This window comes from Plectropomus leopardus, chromosome 8, assembly GCF_026936395.1.
Source record: "Plectropomus leopardus strain MGB_pleo_1.0 chromosome 8, ASM2693639v1, whole genome shotgun sequence".
NCBI classification, from domain to species: Eukaryota; Metazoa; Chordata; class Actinopteri; order Perciformes; family Serranidae; genus Plectropomus; species Plectropomus leopardus.
In genome coordinates this window covers 15633612-15651432 of record NC_142183.1, presented here as the reverse complement: position 1 = coordinate 15651432, position 17821 = coordinate 15633612, and the positions used below count along the sequence as shown (strand labels likewise).

The following is a 17821-nucleotide window of genomic DNA, read 5'->3' as shown; positions in this document are numbered from 1 at the left end:
ATATATATATATATATATATATATATATATATATATATATATATATATATATATATATAGATATATATATAGATAGATAGATAGATAGATAGATAGATTGATAGATAGATATTGATATTGACATTAGATTATTTTATTTATTATATATTTTTGTTGTATTTTAATCTGCATAAACACTCTCCTCTTGTTTCTGATACTTGAGCTGCTGTAACGTGAATTTCCCGTGTGCAGGATTATTAAAGTCTTATTGTATCTCATCTTCCATTTGTTGATTCAAGGATTTCTTGTAAAGAAATGTGCTGAAAATGTAACGTACATTATTTCACAAAGCCAAACAAAAGCAACCAGGAAACGTAGCATGTGTTGCATAAAAAAAGTATGTATGAAAAAGAATACTTAATTATCAGAATTATGAAGCAACAACCAATTGTTTGTTTTTTACTTACATATTTACATGTAGTTGAGGATAAAATGCAAAGACACATGACATCATAGAAAATAATCATAATGCTTTTGGCTCAGGATACAGTAGATACACATATTTCCTGCAGTATTCACACCATGAAAAAAAGGTTCATAATGAATCAAACAGCAACAAATGAAAAAAACAACATTAAAATTACATAAAGTGCCAAGAGGAAATTCAGTGCAGTTCTACAGGGCACATTGATACAATCAAAGAAAAGCTTTGTATTTTCAGTAGTATCAGAAGAATGATTAAAACACAGTTAACCTGCTAGACTTATACAGAAACCCAAAACATCTGAAAATATAACATTCTTATATTCATGGCTTTGTAAATACAATGTATGGTTATTCACATCAACTTGCTTTTGTCCTTATTTAGGTCCAAAGTATTTTGTCAGTGCAGACAGGGATGTACGTCAGTTTTGAGAGAAAAAAAACTGCCGGTGTAGGGTGAACTACCCAGTGGGTAAGAAGGGAGACAGTTCTTTATCATTCCACGCTGAAATATTGTTTCTTTGCTTGTCTTTCCCTGTGTAAAAAGAGATAAATTAACACATTCACTTCAGTAAGAGTTAGCACCGTCAATCCCAAATGATATCTTGGATTTATATCACCACTTAGCAACATGGATTGGTGGAGAGCTTTGGTAAATGAAGGCCAGTAAACCCACTTTGATCAAGATAGGAGCCGTTATCTAGCGCACTGTGTGTAACGCCCAAATGTTAATGTAAACACCAGTAGACTGTCTTCTATGTTCATTATGTGTTAACTAGAGCTGAAACAATTAGTCTGGTAATTGGTTAGTCCATCAAAAGAAAATAATCATGCATAATCATAATCAATTAATCGCTTAAGTCATTCTTTAAGCAAAAGGCAAAACATTCTCCAGATTTGCGCCTTTTATTTTCATTTATATGACAGTAAATTGAAAAGATTTGGGGGGTTTTAGACTGCAAATTTGAAGATGTTGCCTGGGGCTTTTGGCAACATTTCTAAATATTTTATGGACTTAAGGATTAATTGATTTGTTGTGAAAAAAAATCAGTAGGTTGATCAATGATGAAAACAATCATTAGCTGCAGCCCTGATTTCAAGATAGTAAAATCTAAATGTACCTTTTCTGTGACAGAAACAGTGTGTTTTCCTGGTAGAGAGGTGGATGAGTCAGTCTCTTCACTTTTATAAACACTTTTATACAACATGTGTACAGCAAACATCTGCTTAACTTACCATCGAAAGATGTAAAGTCCAGTCATTATCAGAATAGATACAATGTCCACTGTAATCCATATTATCTTGTATGTAAGAGGTGCCTGAAACACACAGACATGTCCATGAGGTCAAGGTGCATGACAGATTTTGGAAAACCCTCATAAAAACTTGTCGGCTCCAAAAGAAGTGCTTCAACCCTGAATGTATTACTGAGTGGGACAACTGGGCACAGGCACAGGAGCCCAAAGTGTCAGAGCCCCCCCTTGTTTTCACTTGTCACTCAAATTAAAAAATACTTGCCAGGAAGAGACACAAAAAGACCACAAAGAGATGCAGAGGAACCAGAGCGACACAAAACCACAAGGACACAAAATTACTTCAATAATACACAAAATTAAAATTTTAAGAGATTCAAACAACTACAATACCACACACAAAAAAACACAGTGAGACAAAAACTTACTACGAAGAGACACAAAGTGATCAAAAATACACAAAATAACTGTAAAAAGATACAAATGACCAAAAAGTGACACAAAAAATACACAAAACTACTACAAAGAGATATAAGAGGAGAGGTGGTGGGGGCCTTTTCGATATCTGTGCCCAGGAGCCCATTGTCTCATAATCTATTCATGGTTTCAGCTGACGATGTTTGTTGCTGGATATCGAAATGAACACAAAAGGAAGTAAAGCACGTGCTACTGTATTACTCACCAGGATCCAGTCAGGCCGCTCCATGACTTTCAGGAGGTGGCAGGAGTTGGTGGTAACAGAGCTGGCCCCCGCACACCACAGCACAGAGAACAGCCAACGCTCATTAACCACCCACAGGTTCACCGTAATGTTCTTTCTCCGAAGCTCCCTGGAAAATACAAATGCAGCCTTTGAAATGTAGAGCTTTGTATTAGCTAGATACATGAACAGAAGAGTAACATATATTTTAAGACGTGAATCTATGGAAAGCAGAACAGTGAATATGTGTGTATGCATGTATGTATCTGCATGTACATGTAAGTAGGTGGATGTAAGTATGCCCGTATATGTGCATGCAAATGTATATATTATGCTTCTGTGGGTATTGTCTTCTGCTTTTTTGGGGGGGGGGGGTCAATATTTCATTATTTGCTTATGAGAGCACTGGTTCCCGACCTGTGAGTCCTGACCTCCATGAGGTGTCGCCAAAACTTCATCGGGGATGTGAGGCCCTCTCGATTCAAGGGATGTAAGCGCAGGCCTATATCTAAGAATTTGTATTATTTTTTATGAAGAAAACTAAATGAAATTGTTTTAAGTTTGAGTTATTATTTAAAATATAATCAAACAAACAAAAAACAGCCAAAGGATGAGATGAATATCTGAGCAATGGTTATCACTGGTGTCATTGGTTTTCACAGATCCCTCCCTCTGTGCTCATCCTACATGAGAAATTTACACAGTTAAAACAGTCAAAGAGCTAATAGAACAATGGCCAAACGCCAGAGAGAAGTAAATGCAGAATTTGTAAAAATAAATGTTAAAAATGATAAAATATTAAAACACAAAATGCTGATAATTATAAAAGTTTCAAAAAATACCAGTAAAACCTTCTGATGTAATATGCACACAAAATAATCTGCACAAGAAAGCATCCAAATCGCTCTTTTTATACATACTTCTTACAGTAATTGTGTTTGTTATTTGGCCTTATTGCACAGTTTAGCAGTTGTTCTGTTTTGTCAGTGTTATGTATTGAATATCATATGAAAAATCCATATGGTATGTTACAGTCAGGTACTGTCTCAACTCAACAATAGAGAAGGGTCCCTTTAGAATAAAGACAGGAACTACTGTATTAGATCATTTTTGCATTTGTTTGAACACCAAAATCCATGAAATATAAAAAATAATTAAAAAATGTTTTTTTGCATGCATTCATGGATAGACAGGGATAAAAAGATCTCTAGATATAGTGCACCCACCCTGCCATCACAAGCATCATGATCCAGGACACATTTATCCCATACAACATTTCATTTTGACCAAATGCATGTATTCAAAAGATGTAAGATTACATCTGTTAATGTGTTAACAGTGCAAACAGTGTTTGTAGAGGACCTAAAAAAAGCCTGTGTTATAAAGCAAGAACAACAGTCCATGTGCAGGGAGTTCATTTAGCACCTAATGCAGCTCTTCAGCACTTTCTCAAAACATGTTGCTACACTGCATGTCATTCTTTAGTAATTTACAAAGGTGTGTTAGTTTATGCATTGAACAACACTCCTGGATTTGGACATTATTTTAATCTCATTCCCTGGAGGCTGATCCTGCGCATCTATATTCAGTGCCAGCACTGTGTCTCAGCATGCTATACACACACTTTTAATTAACACACTACTGTGCATGCCTGGCGCTACCACAGCAGCTCCCACCCTTTTCCCACAAGGGACACCTTTTCTATCGCTGACTAAACTGATGACACCTGACTAAGTGACATATTTTCTGCACATTTGATCTTATACTCAACGCATAAGAATAACTGTACAGGACAACAGATAAACTGTATAATCAACCAAATAAGGGTGCATTACTGCATGAGGTTTGAGTAAAATTGGCAGTTTGGATGACGTTTAAGCAGATTATTCCCTGTGAAAATTAAAAAGCAGTTTCCCTGACATTTAAGTGGATTAAAAAATATACTATTTTCTCTGCATATTGTTTTTATTTTATTTTGTCAGATAGCTAAGCATGGCATCAGACTTTTCACTAAAAGCTATAAATAGAGCTGCATTACACTCATCAATATTTTGGCTTATTCATTTTTATGCTTCCTGAAAAGCATAAAGTCTATCTGAAATCTCAAATAGCAGACTGGAAAAAAAAATCATGCAAACCACAAACACATCCTATATGCACACACACAGAAAGCTATGTAGAAAGGAGGCACTACACCCCTCTAAGTCAAGAGGGCCTTGCAACCCCATGTAAAGCTCTGCTGACGCCTAGTGGAGGTTGGTAACTGGTGACAGAGATATTGTGGGTGTATTTTGTTCATATTTATTTTTACCTTATTTCTTGTGTACTAAACTTGCTGTATTTCACATTCAGGTGGTCTCCTCCTTCAATGAGCATATTTGTTTCGTTGTTATAGACCTGAATGAACCCCGGCGCAGTGTGATTCACATATTCTCTTTCTGCTGGGGGAAGCCAGAGCACCTATAGAAAAGGAATTTACAACTTGTCAACTAAATATGCTTTATTATGAAATATCTTTAATTCCGTCAGAGGGATTAGAATGAGATTTACCTTGCTTGGGTCAATGCCAGAACTCAAGATGGTGCTAACAGTGTCCACTGTGTCATTTTCCTGATCAGGACTATAAAGATCAAATATCACTGAGATGTTGTGCTGCTTGGCGAGGTCAAGGAGCTGAAGTAAGGACGGTATAGTCTGATTTCTGACTGTTTCCTTCTCTTCTTCTGAGAGACTGGACACTGAGCGGAAAGGATCTGTCTGGAAGGTCAAATAAGATACAAATTATATATGAGATAACTGTAGCATGGTATATGACAACACACCTTTATGATTGTATGTGCGTGAGTGTGTGTACAAACATGTCAAAGCACAGCCCTCACCTTTAGGAACCATTCACCTGCATTCAGACTCTGTAATTGCTCCCAGGTCAGGTTGGCACTGTGGCTGAAGTCTGTGCCAAGGAACTTCTCTTTAACATTTGTTGTCCTCCGCAAGAAACCATTAGAGTTGTGGTCATGCATCAAGAAGGGAATTCTGTCTTTACTAGGTTAAAAAAACAATGAAAAACATCATCTGTCAGGCTAAAACATCCAAATTTTAAAGGTGCACTAAGTAATTTATGACCCTTATTGTCTTCTGAGGAGATAAGTCACTGTGAGTTATCAACAATCACATTGATGTAACACTGACATTGATATCTATAGGACCTTCAATTTTCACGTTCTCATTTCAATGTCAGCAAATAGATCCACTCTGTCAGTGCTCACAAGGAACGCCACCAGACGTCATCAAATGAGAATGCGGCCAGACAGAACCAAGTGCAGTGTTATGATACACTGGCGGATGGCCGGATAGCACCTGTTGCGTCTGCCCAGTATGTGCAGAAAAACCCTAACCATTTGTGCTGTTGTTCCAAGTGCTGCTATTGCCTAAACATAACCACGTAGAGAGAAGGTAGAAGGTAGATTTATTAGTCATTTTTTAAACCAAGTTTTAAAGAAACAAAACTACATTTGTCCTTGATCCTGCTACAAATATGGAGTTGAAGAATGAGTTGATTAATATCATCTAGTTGCTCGGGCATGTTGCTGCTGATAGCATCATTCAATTCCTGCAGTGCATGTTTTGAATTTACATCAGAGTCTTGTGTCCTTATGGCTTTTCCTTTGAGGAACTACTGGCTGCTTCATCTATATGCGCTGCCATCACCATAGCACGTCATGCCACTTTACTCACTATGTGCACTTGTTGACATCATGGTAACAGCATCCCTGAGCGTAAACAACAGATGCAGAACGATACCTAACTCGTAATACATGTGACGAGTTAGAATGAGAAGGTGTTGGATTTTCTATCCTCCGGTCGGTCAGGTAAATGCAAAAAAGGAGAGTGTGAGAGGTGCAGAAACAGTTAGTTAGTGCTCTGGGTCTGTAGAAATCACTATAATCACTAAAATTCACCGTACCTGAGCTGTACGTCTGTCTCAAAGGCTGTCACACCACACGCGATGCTCCTGTTAAACGACATCATGGTGTTCTCCGGGGCCAGCTGAACACAGTGAGGACAGATGGGTGAGACACACTCATGCTTAAACTCACAAACTACCCTGAGGCTGTAAGAACACACACAACCCATACACACAGATTTAAATCAAGCTTATTGGTGACCCAGGAGCACGATAAACTAACAGGGGCAGAGCAGCATATGGGCCCTAACATTAGAAGACATTTGTTCACACCTGAGCCACGCGTGGAGTGTTTCCTGTGATGTCAACACAAGAAAATGCAAGGTCATTTAACAAATTACATCATATATTGTTAAGTATAATGTGTTATTTAACTTGCTCTGATTGACAAGAGATAATGATATTTGCATGGACTGTTGCAGTTGTTTTTTGCTTAGGTGGCTTAAAAATTAAAGGAATAGTTCGAAATTTTGGGAAATACACTCATTGCTTTCTTACCAAGAGTTAAACGAGAAGATTGACACTCATATATGTCCATTAAAAAACGCCCACCTTTTTTTCGCTGGAACACAGCTATAAATCTCCCAAACTCTAGTTAAAAAACATCCTGCTTTTGTTGTACATACATAGCTGGAAATGTCTCAGACTTGCTGAACAAGACCCACTTTTGTAGCTACGTACAAACAAGAATGGACATGTTCCGAACTCATAAAAATACAGTCTTGTTGCTACAAACAGGGTCTGACATGTCCTGAACTGCCGTTAAAATCCAGGTTTTGGTTGGACACTGGTCTGCTATTGTTGGTTACTTGGCAGCCACTTCACTTAGGTTTAAGTGTCACACCATCCACCATCCCATCCTCGTCCCAATGAAAAACTCATGTAGCCAAATTCATGCTATACATAATTTTTGTAACACTTGGTTATGCATAGTTTGCAGAAATATGCAATGCCAAGATTTCATTTCAGTGACTGTGCTGTGCTCTCTGCCAATAACAGTCCAGCACATAACCCTCACAGAATCCCAGTTATGACAGGTCAAACAAACAAGATACAACATGGTTAGTTTTAGAGACGCTGGTAAATGTGTTTTACCTTTAGCCAGAACCAGACTAGCTCCTTCTACCTGTCTTCAGTCCTCTAAGCTAAGCTAAGACAACTGTCTCCTCACTGTAGTTTCATATTAAAAAAACACCTGCTTTTGTTGCTACAAATGCGGCTGGACACATACCATGCTCTCGTTAAATAGGCCCCACTTTTGTTTCTACAGACATGGTATGGAAATGTCCCAAACACTTGTTAAACAAGACTTGCTTTTGTTGTTACAAACATTATAACGTTAATGTTAGTTGAGGACATTGTCAGCCGTGTTTGTAGCGACCAAAACAAGAATTTAAAGCCAAAGTTAAGCTAAACCAGCCAAGTGGTTTTGTGCAACCTAACCTAACCACATTTGAACCTCAGCATTTTCATAACATAAAATTTAGAACCGATACATAATGAAAAGGTAAGTTTTAACATATCTAATACATGTGAAATGTTCATTGTCAACATTTATTCTGGCGACTGAGTTGGGGATCAGTGACTTTCTGTCAGAGTGATATTGGTCTTCTTATCTAACTTAGAGCAAGTAGCAAAAAGCATATTTCTAAAATGTCAAACAATCCTGTCTATAAGATCATTAAACTACCTGCCTTTTTGTCTAAATGCACTTCAAGCCTTAATTTTAACTGCCATTTGTCGACTGTGACAGCTCTTTCCAAGGGTGCACCAAAGTAGCCAATAAGGTCACTGATGTTAAACTTTGATCTGTTTCATATTTTCCACAATAGAGCAGTTTCAAAGACTTTATATTTAGACTACTGACGAGGTCAAACAAGGTGAATGACTCTTTTATCTCACAGAGTATTTCTTGTGAAATACTTACAGTGACTCAGCTGATGATTAGCTCCTATATAATTATTACTCAAGGTCTTTTGTTGTCACTTGATATATTGATGTTTCATGTATTTTATCATGTTTTATGTACCTTTAGTCTGTGTGTTTAAGTCTCTGTGTGTTCTGTTTTACCTGGCTGCGAGACAAAAGTCAAAGTTGAAACGAAAGCTGAAAAAAGAGTTGAAAAGAGTTGCAAAACAATGCGAGGTGGACCATGTGTACCTTTTGGGTGTTGTCAAATAAAACAGGATGCTCACCATCGGTGCGCCTCGGTGACCAATGAGCTTTGGTTTTTCAGGTAAATCGCTCAGCTCGATCAGACAGGGAGACTGGATGATCAGGGGACACAGGAAGATGGCTGCTGACACTGCTACAAATATCGCAGCAATCAGGAACTTAGACCCTGGTGAGAACAAAAACCAAACAATAAAATAATCCTTTTTGGCTGTTTACACTGCTGTGAGTCTAAACAGAGGACCTGTACACAAGTCCCTTTAGAAGTGGTAAAGTGGTAAGTAAATAAGGAGCATTGTTTGTATTGTGGGAGTATAATGAAGACCATTCCTGCTTTTCAAGTCCTTGCATCCTCTTTACTCCTGCAGATATTGAAACATAAATATTTCTGTCCATATTTTCATGCAAATTGCAAATTACAGAAAAATAAGGCAAAAGCAATTTGTTAAAATACATTTATGTGTTTTATTTGCTGGATTTTGTGAAAATAAGTTAATTAATTAATTAATTAATTAATAATAACAACAACAACAACAACAACAACAACAACAACAACAACAATAATAATAATAATAATAAATAAGAAAGCACAATGGCCATAAACTCTGATACCAGTTAAATTAAATTTTATCAATGTGTATATTAGTGTAATTTATCCTTTTTTTATCAAACTTAATTCTCTCTTTGCTTCAGCCTATAGCGATAACTCAATTTCTGGAATCAAGGTAGTTCATCTTTATCTTGTTGTGTAAAAACAGTTTCCTGGTCAAAGACAAATAAACCTCATTTTTTAAATTGACTCTTTGAAAGTCCAATGTTAAGTGATTATATTAATGTTTAAAAAAATGTCTGTACACAGTGTTGCCTTTGCTTGTGAATCATGCAAATGTGTGCTTTTAAATGATGTCTGAGACATACATTTAGCCTCTGCCTCGTGGAAGCCTTGGAAGACGAACGGGCTCAGCAGTGTCAACGCCCCGACAGCACCAAACTGTAAGAAAGGAGCTGTGGCCTGACGCGAGGCCAACACACACACATCAAAAACACATGATGTACATGCACAGACAACTAAAAAAACAGACATTTACACTCTCACTATCATTCCCATAAACACTTCAGTCCTCTAAACAAGAGCCTCACTGTACCTGGAATGAGAAAGGAACCGTCGGCCATTCTTGTTTCCACTGGAGACAAATTCCTGTGATCCCGCAAGCGACGAATATCACACCAAAAAATAAGAAAATCTGTATGGAAGAAAAGACATGACATGAATGAAACAATTTGAACAATCCCAGATGAATCTTATTGGAAAAAAATAAATAAGTTGGACAGTCAAAGATGTAGTCAGCCATTCTAATCCAATAAATTGTCTGTCAAATTCAGCAAATATCTCCTCTACCCTACATCCACCTCTCCGTCACTGTCCATCATGTCCCATGAATGACTTTTTTCTGTAGGCCAGTAACGTAAATTAGCCCTGGTTCCCTCATCAAAAAGACTGTGGGATTTTTTCATTGTATTTTGGATCATGGCTGAAAATAAGCTCTGTGGTAAACAAACGTTTACGATACTTCCACATTTTGTTCAGAAGGATAGTCTTCACAAATGGACACCACTGTTATGGTTTTTGAAGCCTAAATGCAATCACCAGAAGTAAAAAGCTAATGTTAGGCTATAAATGAACTACACTACGGTCACATGTCTTAACGTTGCCACCACAACGAAAGCCATATTTGGCGTGATGATGTTCTTTAGTTTAGCATGAGTACTGATATTTATAATGAAATATTATATAATGTAATGTCTTTTCTGTTTCTCTCTGTTTTTGCTCCCTCCCCCAAAACTATGTGGTTGCCTTTTCACGATCCATTACATATAATTACTGTTTTTGTGTGTTTGATTTTGTACAGTTAGTTACAGAGTTTCTCTCCACCTCCCTACGCTCATATTTTGAGTGTAATCCCCCCCCCCCCAAAAAATAATCAAAACACAAAATAAACAAAGTCAAAGATGAATTTGACTGATAGCAATATTTTTTTCTATAGATATTGCAATAATATCATTATCATGGACTTTTTTGTACTGATAGTCACATCATACAAATTTGTTTTAGTGCAAGACCTAACATATAAAGACAAAGTTTCAGAGCTTCTGAAGGAGCACTGACGGAAGATGGGTGTCTTTGTTATGGTGCTGAGTTCAAATATCATCGCTCTTTCTCCAGAATCGCTGGCTCCACCTTAAAATGTATACAATACCTTGTGTAGCCAGTGTAAGTTGAGTGGTTCTCCTAAGGCGACTTGAAAGAGTGCAAACAGCTGTAATGAAAAGTGTTGGATTATAGGACATTAAATTACAACTATGGCTTCTCACTGTGTGACAGAAGAATAAAACTTCATTATATATAAACAAACCTCTTTCTGAAATTACCATAATATCTGGTTACATATTGCATGGCTATACAATAGCTATTTTGTGTTTCTTGCATAGACATCCAGTCTCATGCCAGCAATTCTTCCGACTATAAGGTGCAATCTTCTGCAATCACTCTGTCATCACTTCAATCAGCACCACAGTATCAACATATTCTCACCAGCAGCAGGACGCAGTAGCTGGTTAACACTGCAGAAATGATGACGAGCACCATGAACCAGTTCACCCATCGTTTCAGTTTAGCGAAGCCCTGCCTGATAATAGAACAAAAGAAGGGCAGCACGGGGTTAGCAGAATAAAGGTCACCAATAAAGGAAGAGAAGAAAAGAAAACAGAGGATTCTGAGCTTTTGTGTTGGATTCAATGTGTGTCATTTGTCTGTGTGTTTGTGATCACTCACCAGTTCACATCCTCTTGGTCATTATAAGTAACTAGACAGATGTACATCCAGCACAGAGAGAGCAGGGAGACCAGAGTGACCACTGAGAACCAGCAGCATGCATGCTAAAAGGACAAGAAAGGCATCAGATATGATTCTTTTTTTCTTTCTGACACATTTTTAGGATTAAAATGATAGTTAAAATAAAAAATCTTTTTATATGTTGTGTGTGCATAACTGTGTGTGTGTGTGTGTGTGTGTGTGTGTGTGTGTGTGTGTGTGTGTGTGTGTGTGTGCATGGATACCAAAGGGAATTTGAGGAGACAATGGAACAATTCCAACATTTTTCCAAAGTTGGTTTTGCGCCCTGCACCGTCGTGAGAACTCACCACAAACAGGCCCTTCACGCTCTTGAACCACCACCAACAACATACCTCCACCCTCTCATAGTTGTTCAAAATTATAGCCCGCCATCCTCCCCCCCTTTATAATCCTGTTCCAGATAAATCCAAAACAAGCCTGTTAGGGCCTGCTCTGAGTTTACTAATTTTTCTTGGCACAGAAATTTCATCCTCATTTTACTTCATTTACAAAGCTTTTCTTTTCCAAAATATGTGAATAGCCTCCTCTAAACACAGGTATCCCACTTTAATTTAAAGTACTTTAAAAGCATTCAAATAGCAAAACTTTTTCATTGGTAATATTTTACATTTCCAAATCCAGTCCAGAGGAATGTTAATCTCTGATTAGGGATTTGAAAAAGTTATGCTAAATTGAAGTGAAGGAACCCGGAGGCTCAAATGGGTGAAGTAATCTAAAGCAATTATTTCTAAAACATCAAACACTACATAACAGAGCAATGCTGAAGGAAATTAGACCATATCTACTTATCTGAACTCCCCAATACTCAAATGATATTATATTTAAATACTAAAACTTCAGGGCAGATGTCTCAGATGAATAGGGTTAAATTTTTAGCTAACAGATATCAGTATGAAACGTCTCTAGTCGATTGCTTACGTTAAGACAATTATACTGTCAACAGCCTTAAAAAAATTTTTATTTTCGCCATGTTTTCATGGATAAAATGTTACATAAATCTGGCTATGAATAACATATGAAACCCCTCCATAAATTCATTCCAAATAGGCTGGATAAGAATAAAACTGAGTTTGGCATATGTAAGTTGTGCTGAAGTGTTTGAGTATAATAACCATGTATAACCAATCCATCATTTTGAAAAAAAAAAAGTCGTTCGAAACAAAAAATAAGACGAGGGTAAAAGATTTTAACTTGAAGATATCACCATGAAACTTCCTCAGTTGATTACTTGCATTAAGAAAAATCTATATATGTATTGTAAATTTCCATGTCATAGAAAACATTTAAGAAGCCAGGGTAAAATTTTAGCTAATTGATATCAACATGAAACTTACCCGGTTGAATACTTATATTAAGAATTTTATTTATTTTTATTTATTTATTTTTTTTATTTATTTTAAATCTATTTTTTGTGTGTCAAATTTTCTGAAATTGTCTGTTTAAATGCAAATTGCAAATGCAAATAAGCTTTATCTAATCAAATATGCCGTGCTATATTTTGGATCATTTCTTCCCACTAGTCTGAAAGAAGACAGATGTAGGCCAAATAGCCCCAAATGTAAAAACACAGCAAACATTAAATATGAATGCAATATAAAAGCTACAACATACTATTACTTCCGCCGTGTGAAAAGTGCATGACAAAAAATTGTTCAATCTGGGGTGTCTCACCTTAAATATAAATACAAATATGGCTCAGAAACACTCACTTTTCTCTGAGTTTGACTATTGGGCTTCCAGTGGCAGCTATATAAGCCCCTGCTGCAAAATCTGCAACAGCTGTCGTCTCTCGACATCGCTTCTCCTTCTCATTCGCAGTGCAGGAAGAGCAGATCCTGTTCAATGCAATCTGCACACCTGATATAGGATGGCCCAAAGAAGGAAGAGGGGAGTGCAGATACCTCTTTCTCAGGAGAAGAGACTCGACCTCGTTCACCTCTCTAAACCTGTGAAGTGTAGGAGGGAAAAAAAGGACGACTGTGACAGAAAGCAAATGAGGGAGGGGGTATTAAGGCAATCCCTGCTCAATAACCCTCTCAATGGAGCCTGTGTGGAAAAAAGGGGGGTACAGCCACTGGCAGCACTTACAATGGCCAACACCGTGGGGTATTGAGAGGAGCTCACAGAGCGGCCTGAGAGTGAAGTCACACTATTGGAGCATTTGCAGCACAAACAGCCACAGTGACAGGCACATCCATGCACAAGGAGGGGGAGGAGGAAATAAACTGTGGAGGAAGGGAACAAACAGTTTACAGACGGGCAGAGTTAAATACACTATTTGGACACACATAATGACTTAAAGGGGGCTTTGTTTATGGGGGTTTAGACTGCTTCTTGTTCATATGGTAGCCTGAGAATGGGGCACACAGAGATTTTTGTGAAACATGTTGGGACATATAGTTTTGCAGTTGTGCCAGGTTTCGGGAAAGTCTTCCAGAAAGGACACGAGAAATTACACAAACTGTTTGTCACCCACCAAAGAGGTACATTGAGCAATAACAGTTTCTATTGTGAAAAGTTTTTTTTTTCCAACCAACAGTTTCTTGTCAAACTTGATTTGACTTGGGGTTTTGCCAGTTATCTTCTCGCCTGGATTGCTCATTTGTTTCCACAGTCAAAGCCTTCAGGGCAGTAAGCAAGTTCAAGGTTAGGGCACTAAATTGCAGGTAAAACAAAACCAAACAATCGCTTACTTACTTTTGGAATAAAATGATATCCTGCCATTAAGTAATGTATTTCTTAAAAAGAATTAGAAGATTGTTATCTGATGTGCACATGTCTGGACTGGTCCACAGGTGTAAATGTCACCAACATGAAACCTAGACGCCTTGTTTCATAAACTACATGGAAGTTTTCAACCTGAGCCGAATGTTGGATAATGTGAGTGCGACCACATTGTCAACATGTGACATGACAACAAAAGAAAGTGGAGTACAAATGCCCCACTTGCAATTAAAGAACAATTAAATACCTTTTCACAGTTGAGTGCCTGACAACAGTGGATTTATTCTGTCTCTGTGTAGCTGGAGGACATCGCTGTTTATTTATCTAATGATAATTGTGGCTCTCACTTCCCAACTAATACACAAACACACCTATTACATGCTGCAGTTTAATATAGGAGATAACTCTATGTAAATAAAGGTGCAGCACACAGTGGTGCCTGCAGATTAAACTATAACACAGAGACACACCTTGCAAATCTCAGAGACTTTTCTGTTATCTTTACACTGGTTTGGCAGTGTTAACTGCAATTAAGCACAAAAATGAAGTGGTTGCACCATTGCAATAAAAACTGATGAGAGATAATAATCAATCAAATGTTCCGAAATGACTGATGTCTGTGCAAACATAAACAAAACTAGACGAAAGAGTAAAATCTATCATACTTAAGTCTCACTCTCCCTCATGCTTGACGTCATTCCTGCAGCTCCACTTCCTCTTGGGATTGTACCGCCTCACTATGACTTTTCTTATTAATAGAAATTGTTTTACTGTCAACTTTACTTTTCACCTTCCCTCACTTCCCCCCCCAAAATTAGCAAAATGCTCACAACTGACCACTTCAATTTCACAAGCTCTCAGAGGCTTTCAGTAACAGGGATGTGGTCATGGATGTTTTTTTTATGCATTTTAACAAAAAATATGAACTTAAAACCACCATAAATAACTCAAATCATCTCAGCCATGTATATCTCTCATCAGCCTATTCTTGTATTTGTTTAGCCTATATATTGTGTTACACATTTTAGCGTATTACAAATTTTCTTGCAAAGGCAATCTCATGTTTCTGCTTCAGTTTCTTATAATTTATTGTACATATGCCTTAAAAACAACTATAAAGAGTCCAAATTTACCCTAAATAAACTATTCCTGATTATCATCCACATCTTGTTTATGTGCACTTAGTTTTATCTGTCTGGTGATTTTATCTTGATCTTTAACTGACTCTTTGTGTTAAAACATTATTTCATAGAATCCCCAACTTATTTTCCTGTCTATCTTACAGTATTGGGAATTGTAATGGTATTCAGGCTTCATTAAAAAAAAAAAAAAGTTTACATTTTTCTGTGTTTTTTGCTTTGCCGTGTTTACTATGTTTAAATATCAAATAGTGCATGATGCCACAGCTGCTATTTTAAGCGCTTGATTTAAAGAATAGCTCACCTGTTTTCAATTAAGTACTGTAATACATACTGTCAGACTTGTGATCTCCATGTGACCAGATTTATGTGAGACCATTTAGCTTCAACCTGTCAGCTTAGAACCAAAATATGGAAACAAAAAAAAAATGTGATTAAAAATGTTTCTTTCCATTAATCTTTTAATCCTTTACATTTAAACCTCTTAAGAATTTAAGAAGGTGCACGAGCAAGGTGCACTAGAAAGTTGCTTATACTTTTTAAAAACATTTTGATCTATCTATCTATCTATCTAATCAAAACACACTCACCATAAGTCACAGTCTCGTTAAATTCCTCCGTACTCACACAGAAGTGCGCTCGTCGGGAAAACCACGCTGTTTGCCTCCGCTTTTTCCTCTCATCCTCCCCACTTTGTGCGAGTCCGTGAACTGAATGTGAATGGTTGCACATGAATGGGTGCAGGGATAAAGGGGTGTAGCCCGAAACAGAGAGGGAGGATCCAAACTTTTCAACTCAGGTATGTTTCAAAGTCAGCTTAAGGGAAGAAAACTGAACCTGTTCACCGACACTTTCTCTGACAGCAGAGAGAGATAAAATACTCTCGCTGCTCAGGATCATCTTAGGGACTGTACTTTACTTGTTACATGTGTCGGGGTTGCCTGGGTGTGATTTCGTTTTCTTATATTAATATTGGGACCCTCCCTGAAGCTGTTGAGCCTCCCAGAGTGACCGAGGGACAATGCAGGACCCTCTCTCCACTATAAATAACCATATGCGAAATTGTGCTTTCCTAACCAACTTGCAGGTTTATGGTAGTATTTGAAATAAATGGAAAATACAACTATTTAAAGTTGAATGTCCCTTCCTTAAGAGAGAGAGAAACAAAACACAACTCCCTTACCAGTGATTAATATAATATCTAAACTGCTTTTCCCATTGTGCACCATCCTCTCCCCTCACTCAAATAATGAACAGTCCCTTAGACAGAGCCCTTGCAGTACACCACAGTGTATCACTATGTTACTGTGAGATGTGGGCTAGATACATGTCATAAAAGAGGCTAAAATGACCCACTTTTTAAATGTGACATGAGTCTTGTTATAAAGTCTATTAGATACTCTAAACGTTCCCAAATACGTAATTTAATTGGTCTTTATTAACTGATAATTACTCCTCTTACCTCATGAATGATGTGGTCCAAAGCAGCTTCATATCGGCATATAATTCACTGAATGTTAATTCCACATTAGGCTAGGCTATTGCTAATAGGGACGTTTTGTCTAAAAACTGATTTTATGTTTGTTCAAGCTGTCACTAGATTGTCACAGCGAGCCCATGAACTCATTAAAACGAGAAAAATCCATATTTTGCTTCCAAATGTGCCAAAATTAAAGACCAGACCGCTATTTATCACGAGCACTGTTAAACCGCCACGTGCCTTTGATGTCGTGCGCGCGAGGCTTTCTTCTTCTTCTGCAGCTGGCGCACTCCGCTACTGGCGCGTGGGTTTATTTACTCAAGTAAATACTGTTAACACTGTGCTTGAGTACAATTTTGGCCTCCATACTGTTTTTTTCCATATATAAATTTTACAGAAACAGTCCACGCAGGCCTATAGTCTAAATGATGATGTGTTGTTATAGATCAGAAAAGACTCATAAAAAGTCATAAATTACCCAGCGCTACATAAAGAACTGAGATTAGTCCCACCCTCAGGCCAACATTAAAAATAATGTGCACCAAGTGGTAGACTGCAACTAGTTAGTTAGTTACATTTACTCAAATTCTTCAGGCTTGTTTTCATTTATTTCCATTTTCTGCAACTATAAACTTCTACTCCATACATTTTGGAAGGGAATACTATATTTTTTGTCCGCAAATAATATATTGGAATCACAAATATTATTATTATTATTATTATTATTATTATTATTATTATTATTATTATTATTATTATTATTATTATTATTATTACGTCTTTATTATTAATATGAGTCTTATGAGTCTTTATTGTTATTAATAATAATAATAATAAGAAGAAGAAGAAGAAGAAATGTATAATGTTTTATTGTAGAGTAAGCTATCCAGTAGCACATTTAGTGATTCAGACTCCACCTTCACCTACTGCAAGTCTAACACTAACTATAATCCAGTGATTACTATTTAGAAATGCATAATGAGTAGCCTATGGTATTTTTAGTACTTGAATAT

General features: G+C 37.1%; 1 protein-coding gene across 5 annotated transcripts; it reads right to left on the bottom strand.

Annotated features, from left to right (window-relative positions):
* Positions 1–361: 361 nt before the first annotated feature.
* Positions 362–16076, bottom strand: gdpd2 (glycerophosphodiester phosphodiesterase domain containing 2). 5 transcript variants are annotated; one of them, XM_088080968.1, is made up of 18 exons: positions 15919–16043; positions 15633–15725; positions 13554–13690; positions 13175–13411; positions 11385–11488; positions 11145–11238; positions 10810–10869; positions 9697–9795; positions 9470–9563; positions 8575–8720; positions 6380–6462; positions 5295–5457; positions 4966–5172; positions 4727–4875; positions 2398–2545; positions 1699–1781; positions 1584–1612; positions 362–997 (listed from the first exon to the last, which is right to left on the bottom strand). In XM_088080968.1, exons 4-18 carry the CDS (start codon positions 13259–13261, stop codon positions 924–926), a joined length of 1620 nt encoding a protein of 539 aa, XP_087937094.1. In that variant the 5' UTR covers positions 13262–13411; positions 13554–13690; positions 15633–15725; positions 15919–16043; the 3' UTR covers positions 362–923. The 5 variants fall into 5 exon arrangements, with proteins under 5 accessions (XP_087937094.1, XP_087937093.1, XP_087937095.1 ...); XM_088080967.1 differs by lacking the exon at positions 15633–15725 and having other exon boundaries at positions 15919–16076; XM_088080969.1 differs by lacking the exon at positions 15633–15725 and having other exon boundaries at positions 15956–16042.
* Between the last annotated feature and the right edge of the window lie 1745 nt (positions 16077–17821).